This window comes from Pristiophorus japonicus, chromosome 17 (genome assembly GCF_044704955.1).
Source record: "Pristiophorus japonicus isolate sPriJap1 chromosome 17, sPriJap1.hap1, whole genome shotgun sequence".
Lineage (NCBI taxonomy): Eukaryota > Metazoa > Chordata > Chondrichthyes > Pristiophoridae > Pristiophorus > Pristiophorus japonicus.
The window spans coordinates 95,620,151-95,646,382 of NC_091993.1; the positions used below are offsets into that span (position 1 = coordinate 95,620,151).

The 26,232-nt window shown below is 45.7% G+C and overlaps 1 protein-coding gene across 1 annotated transcript in view; it reads left to right on the forward strand.

Annotated features, from left to right (window-relative positions):
* The first annotated feature begins 2,206 nt into the window (after window positions 1-2,206).
* The window catches only part of LOC139228008 (peptidase inhibitor 16-like), an 89,936-nt gene continuing 65,910 nt past the window's right edge, over window positions 2,207-26,232 (forward strand). The window contains exons 1-2 of the mRNA XM_070859158.1: window positions 2,207-2,353; window positions 6,511-6,729. Coding sequence (XP_070715259.1) covers window positions 2,207-2,353; window positions 6,511-6,729 — 366 coding nt within the window. The remainder of the gene's footprint in view (window positions 2,354-6,510; window positions 6,730-26,232) is intronic.

Consider the following 26,232-nt stretch of genomic DNA (forward strand, 5'->3'; position numbering starts at 1 on the left):
TGATTGTAGATACCACAGTCTGTTTACTTTTATTAAACAGTCCTCATATTTTGTGCATTATATCGCAACATGTGAAAATTCAATCAAATAAATGTTTTGTTTGTATAAATGTAAATAAAAGGTTCTAACTTGCTTCCGATTGGCCATTTCATTAGTAGGGATCGGTACAATTTGGAAGAAATGACTGAGTGTAACGTAGCCAAGTTTGCTGATGATACAAAGATGGGAGGAAAAGCAATGTGTTAGGAGGACACAAAAAATCTACAAAAAGACATAGACAAGCTAAGTGAGTGGGCAAAAATTTAACAGATGGAGTATAATATTGGAAAGTGTGAGGTCATGCACTTTGGCAGAAAAAAAATCAAAGAGCAAGTTATTATTTAAATGGAGAAAGATTGCAAAGTGCCGCAGTACAGTGGGACCTGGGGGTACTTGTGCATGAAACACAAAAGAATAGTATGCAGGTACAGCAAGTGATCAGGAAGGCCAATGCTATCTTGGCCTTTATTGCAAAGGGGATGGAATATAAAAGCAGGGAAGTCTTGCTACAGTTATACAGGGTATTGGTGAGGCCACACCTGGAATACTGGGTGTAGTTTTGGTTTCCATAGTTACGAAAGGATATACTTGCTTTGGAGGCAGTTCAGAGAAGGTTCACTAGGTTAATTCCGAGGATGAGGGGGTTGACTTATGAGGAAAGGTTGAGTAGGTTGGAGTTTGGAAGAATGAGAGGTGATCTTATCGAAACGTATAAGATAAGGGGGCTTGACAAGGTGGATGCAGAGAGGATGTTTCCACTGATGGGGAAGACTAGAACTAGAGGGCATGATCTTAGAATAAGGGGCTGCCCATTTAAAACTGAGATGAGGAGAAATGTCTTCTCTCAGAGGGTTGTAAATCTGTGGAATTCATTGCCTCAGAGAGCTGTGGAAGTTGGGACATTGAATAAATTTAAGACAAAATAGACAGTTTCTTAAACGATAAGGGGATAAGGGGTTATGGGGAACGGTCGGGGAAGTAGAGCTGAGTCCATGATCAGATCAGTCATGATCTTATTGAATGGTGGAGCAGGCTCGAAGGGCCGTATGGCCTACTCCTGCTCCTATTTCTTATGTTCTAATAAGTAGTGTTCCAGATGCACAGCTTAATATGTAGAATCATAGAATCATTAAACATTTATAGCACAGAAGGAGGCCATTCCACCCGTCGAGCCCATGCCAGCTCTTTGCAAGAGCATCTCAGCTACTCCCACTCCCCTGTCCTTTCCCCGTAGCCCTGCAATTATTTTTCCTTCAGGTTCTTATCCAATTCCCTTTTGAAAGCCACAATTGAATCTGCCTCCAGCACCCTCCACCACTTTCTCAGGCAGTGCATTCCAGATCCTAACCACTCGCTGAGTAAAAAAGTTTTTTCTCATTTCGCCTTTGGTTCTTTTTCCAATCACCTTAAATCTGTGTCCTCTGGTTCTCGATTTTTCCGCCAATGGGAACAGTTTCTCTGTCTACTCTGTCTAGACCTCTTGTGATTTTGAACACCTCTATCAAATTTCCTCTTAACCTTCTCTGCTCTAAGGAGAAAACCCCAGCTTCTTCAGTCTATCCACGTAACTGAAGTTCCTCATCCCTGGAACCATTCTTGTAAATCTTTTCTGTACCCTCTCTAAGGCCTTCATATCCTTCCTAAAGTGTGGTGCCCAGAATCGGACACAATACTCCAGTTGAGGCCGAACCAGTGTTTTATAAAGGTCCTTGCTTCCTTGCTCTTGTACTCTATGCCTCCATGAAGCCCAGGACCCCATATGCCTTTGTAATCACTTTCCCAACCTGCCCTGCCACCTTGAACAATTTGTGCCCCTATACCCCCAGGTCTCTCCATTCCTGCACCCACTTCAGAATTGTACCAACTTTAGTTTATATGTAAGGTCCCCTTCAGCCACCTTCACCGAAGTCTGAAGATCCTCAGCTTCTGCAGTTGCCTTTCCCAGCTTAATCCTTCGACATTTACCATCCCACCTCTCTCCCAGGCGTTAATGTCAAAAGGCACCGCGAAATAAAGTGCAGGCGTCATAAAGTGACCGCGTCATTGTTTCCACGGTTATAATCACGGACATTGCGCTTCGTTTCCTCTCCCTCTGACCGGGAGGTCCCCCCACCTATAAAGTGCAGCCGCTCCGCTCCCCGAGGTGTCACAGCACCTGCGAGGAAGGATGGCAGCCGCTCTGCTACTGCTGCTCATTTCTCTCGCACTCCCCGAGCCCGGCCGCGCATTGACCAGAGCAGAGAAGGACAGTCTGGTTGCTGTACATAACAAGCTTCGCTCCGAGGTACCGGACGCAACCAACATGCTGCGAATGGTAAGCGGGTTTCATCCTTTCACAATGACTCCAAAGGTGAAGAAAATCTGGAGGGGCAAAACTGCCCTCTTCACACGAAAAACGCCTCAGCTGATTGTCCTTGCACAGGGTCTTTTTCAAACTCTGTTAAGCAGAAGACACGAGTTTCTGCAGGCTCGATGGGATTCAGGACACACTGGAGTGTCTAACACACACCATACTCTCTGGAGTTTAGAAGAATGTTTAGAAGATCTCATTGAATATACAACATTCTTACAGGGCTTGACAGGGTAAATGCAGAGAAGATGTAAATGCAGAGAAAATGCACAGATAGATAGATTTTTAACCAATAAGGGAATTAAGGGTTATGGGGAACTGGCGGCTAAGTGGAGCTGAGTCCATGATCAGATCAGCCATGATCTTGTTGAATGGTGGAGCAGGCTCGAGGGGCTAGATGGCCTACTCCTGTTCCTAATTCTTATGTTCTTATGTTTCCCTTGGCTGGGGAATCTCAGAATGAGGGGTTGGCCATTTAGGACTGAGATGAGGAGGAACTTCTTCACTCAGAAGGTGGTGAATCTTTGGAATTCTTAACCCCATGGGCTGTGGAGGGTCAGTGGTTGAGTATATTCAAGACAGAGATGGATAGATTTTTGGATATTAAGGGAATCAAGGGATATAGGGATAGTGCAGAAAACTGGAGTTGGGGTAGAAGATCAGCCATGATCTTATTGAATGGTGGAGCAGACTCGAGGGGCCAAATAGCCTACTCCTGTTCCTAGTTCTGATGTTCTTATGTTCGCACACACTTCTACACAGGAAGGATATAACACACTTACACATTCGCTGCAGAGTCACTTGCCGATGATCTGCTGACATGCTTAACTAATATAGCGCACACATTTTCTTAGGGTCCAATTTGTAACTAAGGAAAATGATTCTGAGTGCACCAAAGGCATCGGAGGAAAGCAAGATTCAGTTATGCTACCCTCAAGGCTCCTCCCCATCATCATAGGCAGTCCCTCGGAATCGAGAAGACTTGCTTCCACTCTTAAAATCAGTTCTTAGGTGGCTGAACAGTCCAATACGAGAACCACAGTCCCTGTCACAGGTGGGATAGATAGTCATTGAGGGAAAGGGAGGGTGGGACAGGTTTGCCGCACGCTCTTTCCACTGCCTGTGCTTGATTTCTGCATGCTCTCGGCGATGAGACTCGAGGTGCTCAGCACCGTCCCGGATGCATTTCCTCCACTTAAGGCAGTCTTTGGCCAGGGACTCCCAGGTGTCAGTGGGGATGTTGCACTTTATCAGGGAGGTTTTGAGGGTGTCCTTGTAATGTTTCCTCTGCCCACCCTTGGCTGATTTGCCGTGAAGGAGTTCCGAATGGAGCATAGAAACTTAGAAAATAGGTGCAGGAGTAGGCCGTTCAGCCCTTCGAGCCTGCACCACCATTCAATGAGTTCATGGCTGAACATGCAACTTCAGTACCCCATTCCTGCTTTCTCGCCATACCCCTTGATCCCCCTAGTAGTAAGGACTACATCTAACTCCCTTTTGAATATATTTAGTGAATAGGCCTCAACAACTTTCTGTGGTAGAGAATTCCACAGATTCACCATTCTCTGGGTGAAGAAGTTTCTCCTCATCTCAGTCCTAAATGGCTTACCCCTTATTCTCAGACTGTGACCCCTGGCTTTGGACTTCCCCAACATTGGGAACATTCTTCCTGCATCTAACCTATCTAAACCCGTCAGAATTTTAAACGTTTCTGAGATCCCCTCTCATTCTTCTGAACTCCAGTGAATACAAGCCCAGTTGATCCAGTCTTTCTTGATATGTCAGTCCCGCCATCCCGGGAATCAGTCTGGTGAACCTTCGCTGCACTCCTTCAATAGCAAGAATGTCCTTCCTCAAGTTAGGAGACCAAAACTGTACACAATACTCCAGGTGTGGCCTCACCAACTGTAGTAACACCTCCCTGCCCCTGTACTCAAATCCCCTCGCTATGAAGGCCAACATGCCATTTGCTTTCTCCACAACCTTCAATGATTGATGTACCATGACACCCAGGTCTCATTGCACCTCCCCTTTTCCTAATCTGTCATCATTCAGATAATAGTCTGTCTCTCTTTTTACCACCAAAGTGGATAACCTCACATTTATCCACATTATACTTCATCTGCCATGCATTTGCCCACTCACCTAACTCTGCAGCCTCATAGCATCCTCCTCACAGCTCACACTGCCACCCAACTTAGTGTCATCCGCAAATTTGGAGATACTACATTTAATCCCCTCGTCTAAATCATTAAGCACTTGCTTTGGGAGTCTCGTGTTTGGCATGTGTACAATGTGGTCTGCCCAGCAGAGCTGATCAAATGTGGTCAGTGCTTCAATGCTGGGGATGGTGGCCTGGTCAAGGACGCTAATGTTGGTGCATCTGTCCTCCCAGGGGATTTGTAAAAGCTCCTAGAGATGGAGTGAATGGTAATTTAGCTTGTGTGAGCCAAAGGGCATGCAACCCAACAGAAGGCTGGAATGCCAAGCATGGGAGGAGATGAGAGGCAAAGATGTGTCCTGTACATGGGATGAAGTCAGGAAGACTGTACATTGAAAAGATCTGTAGATGGAATTGTAAAAAATTAGGTTATCATTTGTTTAACCGCTAGTGGGAGTCTCTCCAATACTTGCTGGTCAGATGATGAATACACACCTGTTTCCCCTGGCAGTTTAGTGAGGTTGATTCCAGTGGTGGAGCATGCATCTATTTTTCTTGATCACATTTTACTGACTAATCAGATGAATGCTCTTTTATATTGTAATTCCAGGAGATGGTTTGGCTTTATATTGTTTTACACCAAGGCAGTTTCACAGCCAGCATTAAGAAGCCCAACTTAAATCACTTTTCTTCTAAACTTTGATAAAGTTGACAGGGGAGCAAACCACTTTACATTTTTGATTGATTGAAGAGCTGCTGCAACAGCTTGGCTCTCAGCTGGTTGTGGGTTCAAGACCCACTCCAACGCATAATCTAAACTGATACTACAGTGCAGTAATGAAGGATTTCTGCAATGTCAGAGGGGCCAACTTTTGGAGGAGAAACTAAACTGAGACTCAGTCTGCCTGGCCAGGAGCTTATACAAAATTCTATGATGCTATTTGAAAAAAAATAGGGCGTTCTCCCAGTGCCCTGGTCAACATTCATCCCTCAACCTACACTGCCAAAACAGATGAACTGATCTTTTAACTCATTTTCTTGTTGTGGGATTTTGCTGCATGCAAATTGGCTGCTGCATTTGCCTACAAAGGAACAATTCAAAAAATAATTAATTGGCTGTGGTACTTTGGGATGTCTTGAGGACATGAGAAGCACTATACCAATGTAAATGATTTATTTTTCAATCAAAAGAAACTTGTGAGTCATAGACTGGGACATAATACCAATACGTGCATTTGAACGTTCACATATATATTTCTGCTTTCTCCTGGTTCACAAATGCAAGCAGGCCATGTAACAATGGTTTCTTGTACAATTGTCTGTCTGTATCTGATCCCTAGTGGTGTAGGGGCGAGCAAGTGACTTACTTATTTTTTCCCTAACTAATTCTGAGGAGGGATGTATCTGTGCTTTTAATGATCCAGAAAATGTCTCCCCCAAAGATATGGAATCAATATTGGATGGTCATGATTCCTGAATTCAACAATACTTGGGTGAATAAACTCACCCACAGAGCTTGGAGGATTCTTATTAACTTGATTTGAGTCATATTGCACTCTAATTGCTATGAATTCATTGGAATAAGCAAAATAGCTTTTTCCATTTATTTTGTTGAGGTTCTTTCTAAATCCAATAGATCCTCAGTTAAGGACTGGAAAAAACATTAGTTGTAACAAAAAGATTGTAAATTTTAAATACTGTGGACACCATTGATCACCTCACAATACCACTAAACAACTGTTTTGCATAATGGTATTAATTAATCTCTCATTGTGTTGCTCATGGATAATATTTTATATCGCCACATTTCCTTCCTTGGAACATGGCTGAGCTATCACTAATCTATCAATTCAAATAGATTCGGTTCAGATTTGTCCTAACTTTTAAGCATATTCTTGTCAATTCTGTACTACTTATGTGTATATTGCATTTGCTTATCTATGAATTCATTTACTTTTAGAAATGGGACGGGCACTTGGAAAAAATTGCTAAGAAATACGCCAATAAATGCTTATGGAAACACAATCCAAACAGAGGCAAAGTGGGAGAAAATTTATACGCAACAAATGGTCCACTGATCCCAGAAAATGGAGTTGAGGACTGGTATTTAGAATTGATTGATTACACATATGAGACTATGACGTGTACTCCAGAGAAGATGTGTGGACACTATACACAGGTAGGAACTCTTACTTCTGAAATCTGGCAGATTTCTGTCTTCGTTTGGTTACAGAATACATCTAAGATCCTCTGTTATAGTTAAGGAGCTTCCTGTCAGTGACAGTCAATTTTATTTGTGGTCTGCACAGGAATTAGGAAGTTTCAATGTTTCTGTCAAGATCTCAAAAATATAATGGGCCGGATTTTGTGTTAGAAGTAACGCTGAGGTTAACAGCATGCGCCGCTATTTATGTACAAATCGGATAATAACTTCCGGTGACCACATGCGCAGTTAAACGCGGAAATCAGGAAGTTGCTGTCCAAGATGCAGCTCTAAAATCTGCACAATAACCGTACCTCACTGGGAGACTCACCATTAAAATACATGGAATGGCGTGAAGCTGCTGTACGTATCTGATACATAGGGCTCAATTTTTCCGGGTCATTTTCGCTGTTTTTTTGGCGTGCACCATTTTTTTTGGTGTATTTATTTTTTTCAAAGTTTCCACCTACGATCTGCGCCGGCGTAACTGAATTAGTTACGATTTTTCTAGGCCAGTTCTTTTGACGTCATGTTCCCTCATGTCTGCGCCAGTTTTTATAATTTTTCACAGTTTAGCCAAAATTTTTTCCTCCTAGGTCGGCGAATCTGGCCACTCCCGAAAAACCTTCTGGGCACTTAAGAAAACCAGCACACATTGACAAATCAGCACTGAAAGACACCATTGTTTTTAATCGAAGATTTTGGACTGAGTCAAGAACACTGTCAAAATCAATAATAAAGTTCAACTTTTTTTATCCGTCAACATAGTAAATGGAAGTTTGTTGGATTTCAGAAGTTTTCTCTTTTTTTTTGCTGACTCATATTCCACCACCGAACGTAGCTTTGGCCAGCAGAATCAGCCCCGCGCCCGGACACAGGGGCTCGGGACTCGGCTGGAAAACAAGCCCGTGGGGGTGGGGAGGAGAAAGAGACAGTGAGTTGCCGACCAGAAGATTTCTGCACACTGAGCCCGGGGAGTGAGGTGCCGATCGGAAGGCTTCTGCAGACTGCAATCAGTAGGGGGGTGGAGGGGGTGGGGGTGGGGGGGGTGGGGTGGGGGGAGAAGGTGAAAAGTCACAAGACTGCAATTAGTTGTGGGGTGGGGAAAGAAGAGAAGTTACAAGACCTTGAGTGATTCTTCTTGAGTTCCAAAAGTTGTGTTAAGAATGGAACAAATAATGGAAATGATTCATTTTAATGTAAAATATATATTATTCAAATGTTTAATAAACAGTTCTTTTGTACTTAACTTAACTTTAATAACTTTATTCTTATATCAAATTTTACTTTAACATCACCCTTTAAGATCACTTATAAACTTTTAAACTTGTAAATTTACATTACAACAATAATAATAAGTATTTGTACTGTGAAAATGGCCGCCATGCTCCCCCCTGGCCTCTCTCTCTCTCCCCCCAGCCTCTCTCTCTGTCCCCCCACCTCAAGCCTCTCTCTCTCTCTCCCCCAGCCTCTCTCTCTCCCCAGACTCTCTCCCCCCAGCCTCTCTCTCTCTCTCTCTTCCAGTCTCTCTCTTTCCCCGCAGCCTCTCTCTCTCCCCCCAGCCACTCTCTCCCCCCAGCTTCTCTCTCTTTCTCCCCAGACTCTCTCTTTCCCCCAGCCTCTCTCTCTCTCTCTCCCCTCTAGCCTCTCTTTCACCCCCAGCCTCTCTCTCTCCCCCCCCACCTCCAGTCACTTTCTTTCTCCCCCAGCAGCTCTCTCCCCCTATCCTCTCTCTCATCCCAGCCTCTCTCTCTCTCTCTCTCTCTCTCTCTCTCTCTCTCGCCCCCAGCCTCTCTCTCTCTCTCTCTCCCCATGGAGGAGCATGGAGATGGCAGAAACTCTGAACAAATATTTTGTATCAGTCTTTACTGTCATGTATTTCACATCTTGCAATGACTATAAGTATGTAACTGTAACTCATGCATACTGTACCGGTACCCTTGTAATGCACACCCTGACCACAGGGAGTGAGCTCCTCACCTGGGCTTCCAGGTATAAAAGGGGAGGTCCCACTCAGGATCAAGACTCTTCAGTCCTGGAAATAAAGTGAAGGTCACAGAGTGACCGTGTCTGATATATCCATGCCTCGTGTAAGTTTGTAAAGACATTTTGCAGAGTTTGCAGAGACATTACATCTGGTGACGAGAATCGGGAATCACCGAACCACGAGGTTGGCCAGCAGTGGCACAGAAGAACACTACTGTGTGGGTGAGGACTGGGCCGACTATGTGGAAAGACTCCAGCAGAGCTTTGTCACAAAGGACTGGCTGGAAGAGGCAGCAGCTGACAAGCGGAGGGCGCATCTACTGACCAGCTGTGGTCCACAGACGTATGCGCTGATGAAAGACCTGCTCGCACCCCAAAAGCCAGCGGACAAGCCCTTCGAAGAGCTCAGCCAGCTGATCAGTGAGCATCTCAAGCCAGCAAGTGGCCCGGCACCGGTTCTACTCTCACCAGCGTCGGGAGGGTCAAAACATCTCGGTCTTCGTGGCGGAACTGCGGCGTTTGGCCAGTCGCTATAAGTTCTCCGATGCCTGCAGGGAGGAGATGTTAAGGGACTTTTTCGTCGAGGGCATTAATCATGTCGGCATTTTCAGGAAGCTCATAAAGACTAAGGATTTGACTTTAGAAGGGGCAGCGTTGATAGCTCAGACCTTCATGGCAGGGGAAGAGGAGACCTTGCTAATTTACGCACACAGCCCTGGTTTCAATGTTGCGATGAACCAGTGAGTTAATGTTGTAAAAAGGACACAGAACCCTCCAGACAGGCAAGGGCAATTCAACACCGTCCAGGCAGGCAGGCAAGGGCAATTCGACACGGTCCGGGCAGCCAGGGTGGTCCTGCAACAGAGATAATGGAAAGGGAATTGGCAATTCACGCCATCACGAGGAACAGTGCATCCTGTGATGGGACAATTAACACCCTCCATCAGAGTGATTAGAACAGCCAAACGGGCCATCAGAGAGGAATGCCTGGGAATAGCCCTTTTGTTAACAGCAATCTCAGTTCATGTTGGAGATGTAGGGGCAGACACACTGCAAAAATCTGCAGGTTCCAACTTTACACCTGTAGGATTTGTAATGTCAAGGGACACCTGGCCAGGATGTGAAAAAAGGCAGTAGTGAGGCTAGTCTGCAAGACAGATGAACCAGACGAGGGGTCTGAAATGCAGGATGAGGCCTGGAGAACTACCATGGAGGCTGAAGTTCAGAGAGTTCATGTGACCGACGTCCACAGCTCATACACCAAAACGCCACCCATGATAATGAAAATCTTACTGAATGGCATTCCGGTGCACATGGAGCTGGATACCGGAGCAAGCCAGTCCCTCGTGAGCGCCCAACAATTTGAGAGACTATAGCCACACAGAGCTAGCAGGCCCAAATTGGAACGCATTGAGATGCAGCTACGTACGTACACCAAAGAGATCATCCCAGTGCTGGGCAGTGCAAACTTGGTGGTAATGCATAATGGATCACAGAATCGGCTGTCACTCTGGATTGTTCTGGGAAATGGCCCGCGCTCTTGGGGAGGAGTTGGCTGGCTGAGATGAATTGGAAATGGGGGGGATGTGCACGCCATTTCATCCATGGTGCGAAGTTCATGCTCGTAGGTATTGCAAAAATTAGAGTCACTCTTTCAACCCGGTGTCGGAATGTTCAAGGGCACCAAAGTAGTGCTACACATCACTCCGGACGCCAGACCAGTGCACCACAAAGCCAGAGCGGTGCCATATGTGATGCGTGAGAAAATTGAAAGTGAACTGGACAGGCTGCTCAGAGAGGGCATAATTTCGCCCGTTGAATTCAGTGACTGGGCAAGTCCCATTGTTCCCGTCCTCAAAGCAGATGGTTCGGTTAGGATTTGTGGCGACTACAAAGCCACCATCAACCGAGTGTCGCTGCAAGACCAATACCCGCTCTCGAGAGCGGAGGACCTTTTTGCCACGCTGGCAGGTGGTAAGCTGTTCATGAAGCTGGACCTCACTTTAGCCTACATGACTCAGGAACTGACTGAAGAATCCAAGTTTCTGACCACCATCACGACATACAAAGGATTATTTGTTTACAATAGGTCCCCGTTTGGCATTCATTTGGGGCACGAACCTGGTATTGCAGTACTTCCAGGAATGGTGCTTGGGCTCTAGGCCTTTTGGCTAAGAGCATTAGCGCAGGGTGATCCTTGATGTGTGCAAGGTGACCTCTGGCGTTTGTGATCTGACAAAGAATTGGAAAGATTGGCTACGAAAAAAAAAAATAAATTCATTTGGCAGCGGCTATCTTTCAGCGAAACATGGAAAGCTTGCTCAAGTCCATCCCTGGAACGATTGTGTTCCAAGACGACATCCTTATAACGGGTCGAGACACTGAGGAACACCTCCGCAACCTGGAGGAGGTGCTACGCCGATTGGAACGAGTAGACCTGCGGCTGAAAAAAGCCAAGTGTGTGTTTTTGGCCCCAGAGGTCGAATTCCTGGGCAGGAGGGTTGCCGCAGACGGGATCCGGCCCACTGAATCAAAAACTGAGGCAATTCGCCGGGCGCCCAGGCCCGGCAAAATATCAGACTTGCGATCATCCCTGCGACTCTTGAACTATTTTGGGAACTTCCTGCCGAACTTAAGCACATTGTTGGAGCCGTTACACATGCTCCTCCATAAAGGTTGTGCATGGTCTTGGGGGGATTGTCAAGAACGGGCTTTCAATAAGGCGAGGAACCTGCTGTGTTCCAACAAACTGTTGACTTTGTATGACCCCTGTAAAAAACTGGTTTTAACATGCGATGCGTCATCCTACGGGGTTGGGTGTGTTTTGCAGCAGGGTAACGATGACGGCCAACTCCAAACGGTGGCTTACGCCTCCAGGTCGCTCTCCCAGGCAGAGCGCGGATACGGCATGGTCGAGAAGGAGGCACTCGCGTGTGTGTACGGTGTGAAAAAGATGCACCAGTACCTTTTCAGTAGACAGTTCGAGCTAGAGACGGACCACAAGCCGTTAACATCCCTGTTGTCCGACAGCAAGGCTGTCAACGCTAATGCGTCAGCTCACATACAGTGATGGGCCCTCACGCTGGCTGCGTATGACTACATAAAATTGCGCTTACGCGCTCAGCATGCTCCCACTGGCCACCACCGAGGGGGCATCGGAGCAGAGCGCCAAGATGGTCATAGCCGTTGAGGCTTTTGACACTGCGGGCTCCCCCAATTCAGCCCGCCAGATCAAACTCTGGACCAACAGGGACCTCCTCCTATCCATGATAAAGAAATGTGTCCTGACTGGGGACTGGGCGCCCGCACACAGGGCGTGCCCCGAGGAAGTCAGGCCGTTTCCGAGATGGATGGATGAACTCTCCGTCCAAGCCGACTGCCTGTTATGGGGCAGCCGGGTAGTCATGCCCCAGAAAGGAAGGGAAGTGTTCATCAGGGAACTCCACAGCGAGCACCCTGGCATCGTGTTAATGAAGGTCATTGCCCGGTCACACGTGTGGTGGACGGGGATTGACTCAGACCTGGAACACTGGGTTCGCAGGTGCACGATGTGTGCCCAGCTGGGCAATGCCCCCAGGGAGGCCCCACTCAGCCCGTGGCCCTGGCCCACCAGGCCATGGTCACGTATTCACGTGGACTATACGGGCCAATTCATGGGAAAAACGTTCCTGATCATTGTCAATTCATTCTCGAAGTGGATCGAATGCATCATATTGAACGCGTGCACGACATCCATCACTGTGGAGAGTCTGCATACGGTATTCGCGACCCACGGCTTGCCGAACATCCTGGTCACCGATAATGGCCCATGTTTTACCAGCCATGAATTCCAGGAGTTTATGTCGGGCAATGGGATCAAGCACGTACGGACAGCGGCGTTCAAGCCGGCCTCCAGTGGCCAGGTGGAACGGGCGGTCCAAGTCATAAAGCAGGGCATGCTACGCATCCAAGGACCCTCCCTTCAGTACCGCCTATCGCGCCTCCTGCTGGCCCACAGGTCCCGGCCGCACTCGCTCACGGGAGTCCCGCCAGTGGAACTCCTCATGAAATGCATGCTCAAGACACGGCTGCCCCTCATTCACCCAGCCCTGGCAGACATTGTTGAGGGTCAGTCCCAAACTGAGCTCCATGATCGAGGCTCAAGGGGGAGATGTATAGAATAGATGACCCGGTATTTGTTCTTAACCATGCTTTGGGACCCAAATGGCTTGTGGACACCGTAATTGGCAAAGAAGGAAATAGGCTCATGGTGGTCAGACTAAACAATGGGCAGATATGCCGCAAACACTTGGAAAAGTGAAGACAAGGTTCAGTGCAGACATGGAGGAACCGGAAGAAGAGCATGATGAGATAGCACCCGCACCACTGCCAGCGCACAAGCAACAAGGACAGCCCTCAGCTTGCACAGTCCCTGCGGCCAGCCCGGACAGGCCGGAATAATCTCAAGTGACAGAGACGCGTGCTGAGGCTCAGCCACCAGAGTCACAACTGCGGCGCTCCACGAGAGAGCGTCGACCACCCGATAGACTTAACCTCTGAAACTAAAAGACCTAAGGGTGGAGATGATGTCATCTTGCAATGACGATAAGTATGTAACTGTAACTCATGCATACTGTACCTGTACCCTTGTAATGCACACCCTGACCACAGGGAGTGAGCTCCTCACCTGGGCTTCCAGGTATAAAAGGGGAGATCTCACCCAGGATCAAGACTCTTCAGTCCTGGAAATAAAGTGAAGGTCACAGAGTGACCGTGTCTGATATATCCATGCCTCGTGTGAGTTTGTAACATGGTGCAGAGATATTACATCTACAGTAGAGGACACTAACAATATTCCAATAGTGGATAGTCAAGGGGCTGTAGTGGGGGGAGGGGGGGGGGGGAGAAACTTAACACTATCACAATCACTGAGGAGGTGGTACTCAGTAAGATAATGGGACTAAAGGCAGATAAATCCCCTGGACCTGATGGCTTGCATCCTAGCGTCTGAAGAGAAGTAGCGGCAGGGATTATGGATGCATTGGTTGTAATTTACCAAAATTCCCTGGATTCTGGGGAGGTCCCAGCAGATTGGAAAACTGCAAATCTAACGGCCCTATTTAAAAAAGGAGGCAGACAAAAAGCAGGAATCTATAGACCAGTTTGCCTAACATCTGTGGTTGGGAAGGTGTTGGAGTCCATTATTAAAGAAGCCGTAGCAGGACATTTGGAAAAGCAAAATTCGGTCAGGCAGAGTCAGCTTGGATTTATGAAGGGGTAGTCATGCTTAACAAATATGCTGGAATTCTTTGAGGATGAACAGGGTGGATAAAGGGGAACCAGTGGATGTGGTGTATTTGGACTTCCAGAAGGCATTTGACAAGGTGCCACATAAAAGGTTACTGCACAAGATCAAAGTTCACGGGGTTGGGGGTAATATATTAGCATGAATAGAAGATTGGCTAACTAACAGAAAACGGAGAGTTGGGATAAATGATTCATTCTCTGGTTGGCAACCAGTAACTAGTGGGGTGCCGCAGGGATCAGTGCTGGGACCCCAACTATTTACAATCTATATTAACGACTTGGAAGAAGGGACTGAGTGTAACGTTGCCAAATTTGCTGACGATAGAAAGATGGGAGGAAAAGCAACATGTAAGAAGGACACAAAAAATCTGCAAAAGGACATAGGCGGGCTAAGTGAGTGGGCAAAAATTTGGCAGATGGAGTATAATGTTGGAAAGTGTGAGGTCATGCACTTTGGCAGAAAAAAAATCAAAGAGCAAGTTAATATTTAAATGAAGATTGCAAAGTGCTGCACTACAGTGGGTACATGAAACAAAAGGATAGCATGCAGGTACAGCAAGTGATCAGGAAGGCCAATGGAATATTAGCCTTTATTGAAAAGGGGATGGAGTATAAAAGCAGGGAAGTCTTGCTACAGTTATACAGGGTATTGGTGAGGCCACACCTCGAATACTGCGTGCAGTTTTGATTTCCATATTTATGAAAGAATATACTTGCTTTGGAGGCACTTCAGAGAAGGTTCACTAGGTTGATTCCGGAGATGAGGGGGTTGACGTATGAGGAAAGGTTGAGTAGGTTGGGTCTCTACTCATTGGAATTCAGAAGAATGAGAGGTGATCTTATCGAAATGTATAAGATTATGAGGGGGCTTGACAAGGTGGATGCAGAGAGGATGTTTCCACTGATGGGGGAGACTGGAACTAGAGGGCATGATCTTAGAATAAGGGGCCGCCCATTTAAAACAGAGATGAGGAGAAATTTCTTCTCTCAGAGGGTTGTAAATCTGTGGAATTCGCTGCCTCAGAGAGCTGTGGAAACTGGGACATTGAAAAAATGTAAGACAGTAATAGACAGTTTCTTAAACGATAAGGGGATAAGGGGTTATGGGGAACAGGCAGGGAAGTGGAGCTGAGTCCATGATCAGATCAGCCATGATCTTATTGAATGGCGGAGCAGGCTCGAGGGACTGTATGGCCTACTCCTGTTCCTATTTCTTATGTTTTCTCTCCCAGCCTCTTCCTCTCTTTCTCCCAGCGTCTCTCTCTCTCCCCCCAGCCTCTCTTCCCCCCAGACTCTCTCTCTCTCCCCCCAGCCACTCTCTCTTCCCCCCTGTAATGTTTGGAAGCTTGTAATGTTTGTAGCTCCACACTATGGATGTGGACGTATTGTGTACTGCACTGCAGAGTTAATGATTAAACAGAACCAGGAAGATTTCCGGAGGCTTCCGAGAGAGCTGCCTGCCATGTAGGAATCTGTGTGTGCTTGTGCTCTGTGAATATATCACATTTGGCGGCGAGATGGGATTTTTCGGATGATTTGAAGCTTAAATTTTGTTGGTGAAGGATTCAGCCAGCCAACAGAGAGACTTTGGAAGTTTCTATCTTTGGAAAAAAAGCTACAAAATCCAAGGTAAAATACAGCACAAGGTATGAACAGTTAGAGGTTAAAATGGCAGGTGTAATCGGACATTTGGGGGAATATAGACATGACCAGGAACCTATTAAAGCATATGTGGATCGGCTAGAAATGTATTTCATTGCAAATAACATAATCGAAGTTCCAGACAATGCACTCCAGAACCGGGCTGTGCTGGAACGTAAGAAAGTGTCTTCTTATCGGAGGCAGGTCTGGCATTATACGAAACCCTTGTAAATCTGCTTGTGCCTGACGAGCCAAAGAACACAACGCTTAAAGAGATTTTAACGAAGCTGGAGCAGCACTATAACCCCAAACCATTAGAAATTGCTGAAAGCTATCATTTCGGGATTCGGAAACAAAAGACTGATGCAAGTATCAGTGATTACATCGTAGCATTAAAAAAGCTATCGATGCACTGTAATTTTGGAAACTTTCAAAACCGAGCATTACGGGATAGTTTTGTTTGTGGGGTGAAAAATTATGCGATCAGAAAGAAGTCATTGATGACGGATGACTTGACCTTTGAGATTGCTTGTCAGACTGCGAGGTCGATGGGTATGGCTGAACAATATTCCCGAGAATTAAATAATGATTACGGTCATCAGTCAACTGAGGTAAATCACCTGCAGGTTCAAAGTAAAAGATGATGGGGGCCCAAAGCCTCAGAAACTGGAAATTCTAACAGAGTGTCAAAGTCATGCTATAGGTGCCTGGGACAACACATTGCTCAAAGTTGTGCATACGTGAAGGCAGAGTGTTTCTTCTGCAGAAAGACTGGGCATCTTACAAAGACATGCCGACTGAAGGGTAAACCAGTTTTTAAAGCTATGAGGCTAGCGTTCAAAGCTATGAGTAAAAATCCCAAGAGATTACATAACATGGAAGAACAACAACAGGACGAGGAGATGTTAGAGTTACACGTCATCAGGAGCACGAGGTTAACAGACAGCGATTTGGAAAGCATCAAAATCCACATAAATATTGCGGGATTCAATATACCAATGGAAATTGACACAGGTGCATCCGTGAGTGTAGTATCGGAATCGCTGTACCTCGACAAATTGCGTGATTTCCAACTGGAGAAATCCAAGATAGAGCTGCGAGGCTACTTGGGAGAGAAAATTCCTGTGGTAGATCGTATCACCGTGCCGGTGAAATATAAAGATCAATTTCAGAACTTGCCTTAATAGGAAGAAATTGGTTGAGCTCACTGAAGCTGGATTGGAGTAAGATTTTTTGGGTGGAAGCGAGATTTTCATCAATGGATGAGGTTATCAAGAAGTATCCGAATGTGTTCTGCGAAACGGGCAGTCCGATCCAAGGCTTCAAGGCGAGTGTCAGGGTACAGAAGGATGCTAGATCGGTTTACTACAAGTCACGTTCCGTACCAAGGAGAAAGTTGAGCAAGAACTAAAAAGACTAGTGACTGAGAACATTATTTGTAAGATAGATCGATGTAATTGGTACCATTGTTGTTGTACCTAAGTCTCATGGTAAGGTAAGATTGTGTGATGATTATAAAGTAACCGTAAACCAGGTTCGAGAGGGTAATGTCCCCAATACATTGTCAAATATAGAAGATTTGTTCACAACACTGACAGGTGGTCAGATCTTCTCAAAACTGGATATTATGAATGCCTACTTACAGCTTGAACTAGATGAGGAGTCCAAGTCATGTTTGACTATAAATACTCATTTAGGCCTATATCAATTTAATAGGCTACCATTTGGAGTGTCTTCCGCCCCTGCCATATTCGAAGGGGTGTTGAACCAGATTTTGCAAGGTATTGAAGGGGTGGTGTGTTATTTGGATGACATACTAATTTCAGCACCAAATAGGCAAATTCATAATAACATATTGAATGAAGTCCTCAAATGGCTAGAGAAGCACAGAGTACGAGTGTCTGCTCGTAAGTGTGAGTTATTTAAAAACTCAGTGGAGTACTTAGGGTACACAGTAGACAAAGATGGTTTACATCCAACCATGGAAAAATTGGATGCAATTAGAAATGCACCCATTCCCAGGAATGTCACTGAACTTTGTTCATTCTTGGGTCTTATGAACTATTATGGGAAGTTCCTACCAAATTTGGCTACAGTATTACATCCACTGAATGAACTTTTGAAAAAACAGGTCCATTGGAAGTGGTCAAAAGAATGCGATACAGCATTCAAGGAGTGCAAAAGCAAATTGGTAGAGAGCACCATGTTAGTTCACTATGACATATCTAAGGAGATTAAGCCAGCATGTGATGCCTCTCCGTATGGAGTTGGGGCAGTAATCTCTCATGTATTACGTAGTGGGGAGGAGAGACCAATTGCTTTTGCTTCACGCACTCTCAGTGCCAGTGAGAGTAATTATGCGCAAATTGAAAGGGATGCTTTGGCATTAATTTTTGGGGTCAAGAAGTTTCACAAATACTTGTATGGTCGTAAGTTTACCATCGTTACGGACCATAAGCCCCTATCAGCAATCCTCCATCCAAAGTCCCCAGTTCCAACATTAGCTGCAGCCCGAATGCAGAGATTTTGTCAGCATATACATATGATATTGAATACAGACGATCAGCTGATACATAAGAACATAAGAATTAGGAACAGGAGTAGGCCATCTAGCCCCTTGAGCCTGCTCCGCCATTCAACAAGATCATGGCTGATCTGGCCGTGGACTCAGCTCCACTTACCCGCCCGCGCCCCGTAACCCTTAATTCCCTTATTGGTTAAAAATCTATCTATCTGTGATTTGAATACATTCAATGAGCTAGCCTCAACTGCTTTCTTGAGCAGAGAATTCCACAGATTCACAACCCTCTGGGATTCCGATAGGAAAGAAGTGTTTTATTTTTCAGACATTGATGAACTGCCAGTCACAGCTGAAGAGATTGGTAGAGTAACCAAACGTGACCCAGTGATGTCAAAGGTGTATGAGTATATTGCAAATGGATGCCCAAACCAGGTAACAGACAAAGATACACATCCATTCTTCATTCATAGGAACGAATTATCAGTCGATAAAGATTGTATCATGTGGGGTGCAAGAGTGGTTATACAAAATAAATTCAGGTCCACATTATTAGGAGACCTCCATGACCAGCACCTGGGAATGTGCTTGACCAAGAGTTTTGCATGCAGTTATTTATGGTGGCCAGGTCGTGAAAAAGATATAGAGTACATCGTGAGTCAGTGTACGGCATGTCAATCAGTAAGCAAGCAACCACCACCAGTACCATTACAGCCATGGAAATGGCCTCCCAGGTGTGGCAAAAGCTACATATTGATTTTGTTGAGTTAGAAGGACAACAATTGTTCATTGTGATTGATGGCCATTCGAAGTGGTTTGAGGTGTTTCCAATGTGGAAAATAACAACAAGTAAAACATTGGACATTTTGCAAAAATTATCTTCTTCATTTGGCCTCCCTGAAGAAATTGTTTTGGATAATGGACCACAATTTCGTTCAGAAGAATTTGCAAAATTCACGAGCACAAATGGTGTGAAACATACCAAGATTCCACCATACCATCCTGCTTCGAATGGTGCAGCAGAGCGCACTGTATAAATTGTAAAATGTGCCCTCATAAAACAAATGTTAGATCCAAATCCAAGAAAACAACAGTTGTCATTGGATCACAATTTGGCTAATTTTTTGATTACATATCAAAATACTCCTCATACAACTACTGGTAGAACACCAGCAGAGTTGTTTCTCAAACGACAGCAACGAACCAGATTCTCGTTGTTAAAGCCAAATTTGGCACAGTCCGTAGAAGAGACACAATTAAGACAGAAAGAGAATTATGATAGAGGTAGAGTAAAAGAGAGAAGTGTGAAATTACACCAGAAGGTGAGTGTGAAGAACCATCACCATAAATGGTTAAAGTGGTTACCAGGAAGCGTGGTGAAGATATGTGATCCTCGCACATATTTGGTAAAGATTTTTGATAATGGACAGGTTAGGTTTGTTCATATTGATCATATTTTACCTACAGACATGGAAGGAGTTGAAGGTGGGAATGATTCAATTATTTCTGACTCATCAGATAGTTTTGTTACACCAGTAGCAAATCCTAAATCCAATGTACTGGAAACAAATCCAAGAGAGAATCAGAATCAAAATCTGAGTCCGAGTCAGGAAAACAAAGAGCCTGAAGTTAGAGTGAGTTCAAATGAAAATCAAGGAAATTCTGTGGAGGAAAACGTTCTTCAGGATGAGCCTTGAATGAGTTTAGATTCAACACCATGTTTGGAAGGTTCTGTTCAAGAGCGAAGGTATCCTCTTCGAAACAGAAAACAAGTGGTAAAGTTAAATTTGTAAATATGGGAAAAAAATAAATTTATATCCTGTGTTATGTATAAACATGAAAGTTATCTATGATGTTTGTTATAATAACATCTTCATTAAGGAGGGAGAAGTGTAATGTCTGTAAGCTTGTAATGTTTGTAGCTCCACAATATGGATGTGGAGGTATTGTGTACTGCACTGCAGAGTTAATGATTAAACAGAACCAGGCAGGTTTTCCGAGGCTTCCGAGAGAGCTACCTGCCATATAGGAAGCTGTGTGTGCTTGTGCTCTGTGAATATATCACACCCCCCATCTCCAGCCTCTCTCTCCCCCCAGCCTCTCTCTCTCCCCCTAGCCTCTCATTCTCCTCCCAGCCTCTCTCTCTCCCACCAGACTCTCTCTCTCTCCTCCCAGACTCTCTCTCTCTCTCCTCCCAGCCTCTCTCTCTCACCCCCACCTCCAGCCTCTGTTTCTCTCCCCCAGCCTCTCTCTCCCCCCAGCCTCTCTCTCCTCCCAGCCTCTCTCTCACTCTACCCCCAGCTTCTCTCTCCTTCCAGCTGCTCTCTCTCCCCCCAGACTCACTCTCTTCCCCCCCAGCCTCTCACTCTCTCCCGCCCAGCCGCTCTCTCTTCCCCCAGCTTCTCTCTCCCCAGCCTCTCTCTCTCCCCCCCACCGCCAGCCTTTCTCTCTCCCCCCAGCCTCTCTCTCTCCCTCCCACTTCCAGCCTCTCTCTCTCTCCCTCCAGCCTCACTCTCTCTCCCTCCAGCAGCTCTCTCTCCGCTCCACCTCCAGCCTCTCTCCCCCCGCCCCAGACTTTTTCTCGCTCTCGGGCCGAGGCCCGCCGCTCTCGCGTCCTCCCGCTGGCTGCTCTTGGGCCCAAGATCACTGCTATCGGCGAGGGAGTGAGTCGGTGAGGGAGAGCGTCGGCGTCTAGTGAGTCCTGGAGGGGGGAGGAAGAGAGTTGGCGAGGGAGTGAGTCAATGAGGGAGCGAGTCGGGGTGTAGCGAGTCCTCGGCCAGTCCTGGAGGGGGGGAAAGAGAGTCGGAGCGAGTCAAGGGCGAGTCCTCGGGGAATCAGTGGCCAAAGAGAGTCGGGGACTCAGTGGAGTCTTGGGCCTCAGGTCATGTTTCTCAGCACCATGTGGAGGGAATGATTCGAGGCCAGGGAAGGGATGGGGGGGTGTGGAGTTTGACAGGGGGTGGGATTGTTGCCTGTCGGTCAAAAAAAAGTGCAGTACGGGCGGCGAGGGCGGGGGTGGGGGGGGCTGAGGGGGGGGTGGACGGATGGCTGCCTGTCAAAAAAATACAGTAGAAATAGTTAGTTCGTAATAATAACATCAACAAAAACAACAGCAGCAAAGAAAGGCTGCACCCACCGATCTCTCCTCCACCTTATTCTAAGACCACCCACTGTGCTTGATCTTGGACACTCCATCACTCCTGCCCGCAGGCGATGGCGCAGTGTTTCTGAGCTTGGTACCAAGCTTATTCTTTCTAAGATCTCGGGTACTGTGCACCTGTTGGAGGTGGGGGGCGGGGTGGGGGGGGAAGCGTTGGTGGCAGGCAGCAAGTTGGAAGGCCCAGGCGGCAAGTTGGAGGACCTGGCTTTGGGCTCTTCAGAGGCTGGTGTGGGGATTGGAGTGGGAGTGGCTGTTGATTCTGTCAATGGGCGCGGTGTTTGGGCATGTTCTCTTATTGCAGCAGCTAACTCCAAAATGCCATCCCTCATGTGCCCTGACAGTGTCTCAACGACCTGCAACATTCCCTCCCTTATGGTCAGTGAAAGTGTTTGCTCAACTCTGACATTCCCTCTCTGATGGTCGCTGACAGCTCATCAGCTACCTCTGACATTCCCTCCCTCATGGCCACTATGCCCTCACTGATGGTCTCGGAGATCGTTCCCATTTCTCGTGTCATTGCTGTTACTTCTCCCGACAGTCCCGCTACCTCATCACTCACCCACTGATGGCGTCCAGGAGTGATCGGGTAAGGTCAATGCTCCCCACACTCAATAACATCATCTGAACCACATCTGTTAGATCCTGCACCTCAGGAAAGCACAGTCGAGCTCTCCTTCCCCTCCTCCCCACAGGTGTGGCTTGCAACCCACCACTGGGACCTGCAGCCTGGGACGGTGGGACCATGGGTGTGCCTTGCTGCACCCCACCACTGGGACCTGCAGCCTGGGACGGTGGGACCATGGGTGTCCCTTGCTGCACCTCACCACTGGGACCCGCAGCCTTGGAGGTTAGGAAACCATGGAATGTCCCACCAGCACTCAAACCACTCATCACAGAAGGGGCTATCACTACAATGAATGGCACCTCCTCCAAAGTCAGTAGAACAGTGGGGGCTTCATCCAGCTCCATCCCCTCCCCTCCCCCTCCCTCTCACCCTCATGTTCTTGGTCTGGAGGGTTGAATCAAAGATCCTGTTCAGGCTGGTCCTCGTCTGAATTTTCTTCTGCGTCGTCAGGGTCGGCCTCAAGTTCTGCAAAATATAACAGAACACAGACAAATGGTTAGCAGCAGAGGAGGGGGCAGGGTGGGTGGCATGAGTAGGCTCACACAGCGCAGGCCTTATTTGAAGGACCGTGATGAATGATAGCACATTGTATCAGAAGCGTAGCTGACGGAGACATCCCCAGGAAGCAAAACAAAGCTAGCCCGCGCAGTACTTAACATTTAGCAAAGCCAGACTGTGGAATTTGCAGGACTTACCCTCTCCCTCGAGTGTGGGCCCAGCTTGTGCAGTGGTGGTTGCTTTTCTCCAGGCAGGACCCATCAAAGCAGCGACCCTCTCTTCCAAGGGTGTCAGTGGCTGCAGATTTGACGGGCCTCCTCCTGTTCGGGTTCTTTCTCGTTTGTTGTGTGCCACTTTCCTCTGAAAAAATAAAAACATAACTTTCTAAAGAGGATGTCTTTCTGCTGGGTGGGACATATACAGCTGGTCACATTTACAATTGCAATTGTATTGAATAAATGAAAATATTACTTACACTAACTACTTGACCAAGGTCCTACCATTTCTTTTTACGCTGACCTCCAGATCTCATGGGATGCACCTCTGCACAGTAATCTTCTGCAACTTGGTTCCAGCATTTCTTCATTTCTTTGGGTGGAACTTTTATGTGACCTCTGCTGGTGTCCCGCTCCTGCCATCTGGCCTCAATCACAGTAACCAGTGCTTCCACTTCTTCCTGTCAGAAATTTGTGGTACTTGCACCGCCTTGCATCTTGTACTACTGCAGCGCTGATTTTTCCAATGCTCTCACACAGCACTCCTTCTCACACATACAACTGGCTCTTTAAAAATGGCCGATTGCCAACTCGGAGCTGTACTGCGCATGCGCGTCCATTGCAACGATGTCAGAAACGTAATTTCTCCCCCCCGTGCATGCGCAGAAGGTATGGCATCGTTTTCGGCGCAGGCAGCAGGCTCCAACCCCCGAGGCAACTGGACACGCTGCGCGCCACCAAATTCGAATTATAGATCGGGGAAACTTTGGCAAATTATTTCCGCCGCATTTCTGGCCTAGGAAAATGGGCGCAACTCTGGCAATACACCAGAAAACAGCATTGGGAAAAATTGAGCCCATTCAAACTAAAGTCCCCAGAAAAAGTGAATGCTTGTTCATATCAAAAGTACCCTTTTAATTGCATGATAAATCTTAATTACTGCCAAAAAACCTCTCTGGCACTGAAAATTTACTTTTACATGTGTGGAGTCTCATTCTTTCAGATTTTAATTATTGTTAGAGATTTTTTTTTTAAACATTTAATTGTTTGTACTTTTTCCTTCTCTCACTTTTATATATATATGTCTTAATGCAATCTACCTTTCCTTCTCTTTGTTTTGCTTTCTGTACCTGATTTGATATTGATTCAATATTTTATCTGACACTTCCTGGTTCAGACTATGTGCTGCTCATTAATGAATCTTCAATCTGATTGGTTAAGGGGATACCCAGTTGCTGTCCCTGTTCACAACGGTCCCAGATGCTTTGGAGAGGGCACTGTGCTTTTTGGATAGTTGACTGACAGGAACTTTCAGTGCAAAAGCTCGAAACTCATCAATGATGTCTTAGGACTCTTTGCGAAGCTTGCTCTGTTTCCTAGACTATATCTTCATATATTATTCCAAATAATTGAATTTTCACTATGAGCTGCCCCACTTTTCCCTAAATGAATAATCCTGCACTTTTGGTGAACTATCTTATCATCTATCCTGACCAGATTAAATACTTTCCAACCAAACACCAGGCTAGCCCTGAATCCATTTAAATCAAAGCCATCCATCATAATTAATTTTATTTGTCATACAAATATCCTCCCCTCATTATCTATCAAAACAAAATGATAATTTTTGTCCTCCATTTCTGCAGCCAATCATTAAAATCATTAATTCAACTATTGCTTTCAGAGGATCTGTTGGTGACTGGAATTCAGGGCCAGAGTGATCTCCTGGTCTAGTTTCGACCGCCTAGATGGGTTGGGGAGGAATTTCCAATATTTTCTCCCCCAAATTGGCCTGGGTTTTTTAATCTTTTTTTTGCCTCTCCCAGATCACATGATTTTGGGTGGGGTGGAGATGATATATTGTGATACACAAGATATTACAATTGTGTGGGACAGGCTCGATGGACCACCATTGTTCATACGTTCGAAACAATCCTGAAACAGCTATTTTTGGCCCCTTCACCTTAAACATATGCACTGTAGCCAGATATTGCTCCTTAGGGCTACAGACATCCTGTCTATTATTTCATTATTTCCCACATGTAATATAATTACAATTCCCTTATTCTCCCCTTGAAATGACCATTCACTTCATTATCAATATCTTTATTTCTAGCACCAGACAAACATACAAAAGGCAGAGGGGAAAAAAAAACCAAAACATCCAATCAGAATCAACCAACTATCAACTGCCACTCCCCCAGGCTCATCTGATTCACTAATGCATACACTCCTGTTTAAACAAGATTAACCAAATTACTCAAACTATTCTAACACAGTTATACTACATTGACAAATCCAAACTCTTGATTATCACTTCCTCACTCTGCAAAAAAAGTCTCCCCATTTCTGATTTGCATTACTGACTTAGATTCAGAAAGTCAGAACAAATTGTTCAAATTTGCAGTTTATACCAACCTTGAAGCAGCAGTAGAATCAGAGGAAGCAGCTTAGAAACTACAAAATGAGTTAGACAAAATATGCAAGTGGCTAGAAAATGGCAGCTTAAATTTAATGTGAACAGGGGAAGGAAAAATGGTGACATGAATGGTGATGAAATAGCTAAGGATGAAATTGAAACAGCCATAAGAGTCTTAGTTAACGCAAAACATGTCCAACCATTGCAAATCCACGATCAACAACATCAGTAGAATGATAAACTATATAGCCAAAGCAGTAGAATACAAGTTAGAGGACGCCATGATCATTGCATAGTGCTCTTGGTACGCCACACCTTGAGTACTTTGTCCAGTTTTGATCACTGAGCCATGAGGGAGATATTCAGGCATTGTCAATAATGCAGAGAAGAGCCATGACGCTCAACACTAGTCAAAAGCCTGAGTTATCAGGAGAATCTTGGGCTTTTCAGCCTTGAATGGAGGCATCTGAGAGATGATCATTTAGAAGTATAGATAATTAAAGATATGAGATAATTAAAGATATGAAAAAGATAACTAGAAAAATACTTTAAATGAACTTCTGCGACAGGGGACACGGGTTCAAATTAATAAAAGGAAAATGTAGGAGTGATATCAGGAAGTTTGTCTTCACACAAAGAGTAAACAACATGGGGAATGGGCTCCTGGATACAGTAGCGAAGGTGAAAACCCTGGAATAATTTAAAAACTAATTTTGATGCTGCAATGGGAATACTTCAGTATCTTTCCAAATGGATAAACTAAAATGGGCCAGATAACCTTCCTCATCTGTAATTAGCTTTTGATCTTCTGACGTACAGAATGACTACTTGGGAGATGTATGGTAGGGCTGCTGAAAGCTATATTACCATGCCCAGCAGGAGTTAGAGATTTTAGGAGCAGAGAGGGGAAAACCATAGTCATAACCAAATGCCCAACTGAGTATTTCATTTGTATCTGGGTGAAATAGAGGTTTTGACAGCAGTAAAAGAGCTAAGCTATAGGTAACCAGTAACTTATTGTTGTACCCTATCTGCACTGAAGGCGCTCATGTATCAGAATTGGTCTGGGGAAAATAAGTAATCTTTCCCATAAACTTTATCCCTAATCAATTTTAATGCTATATTTACAGC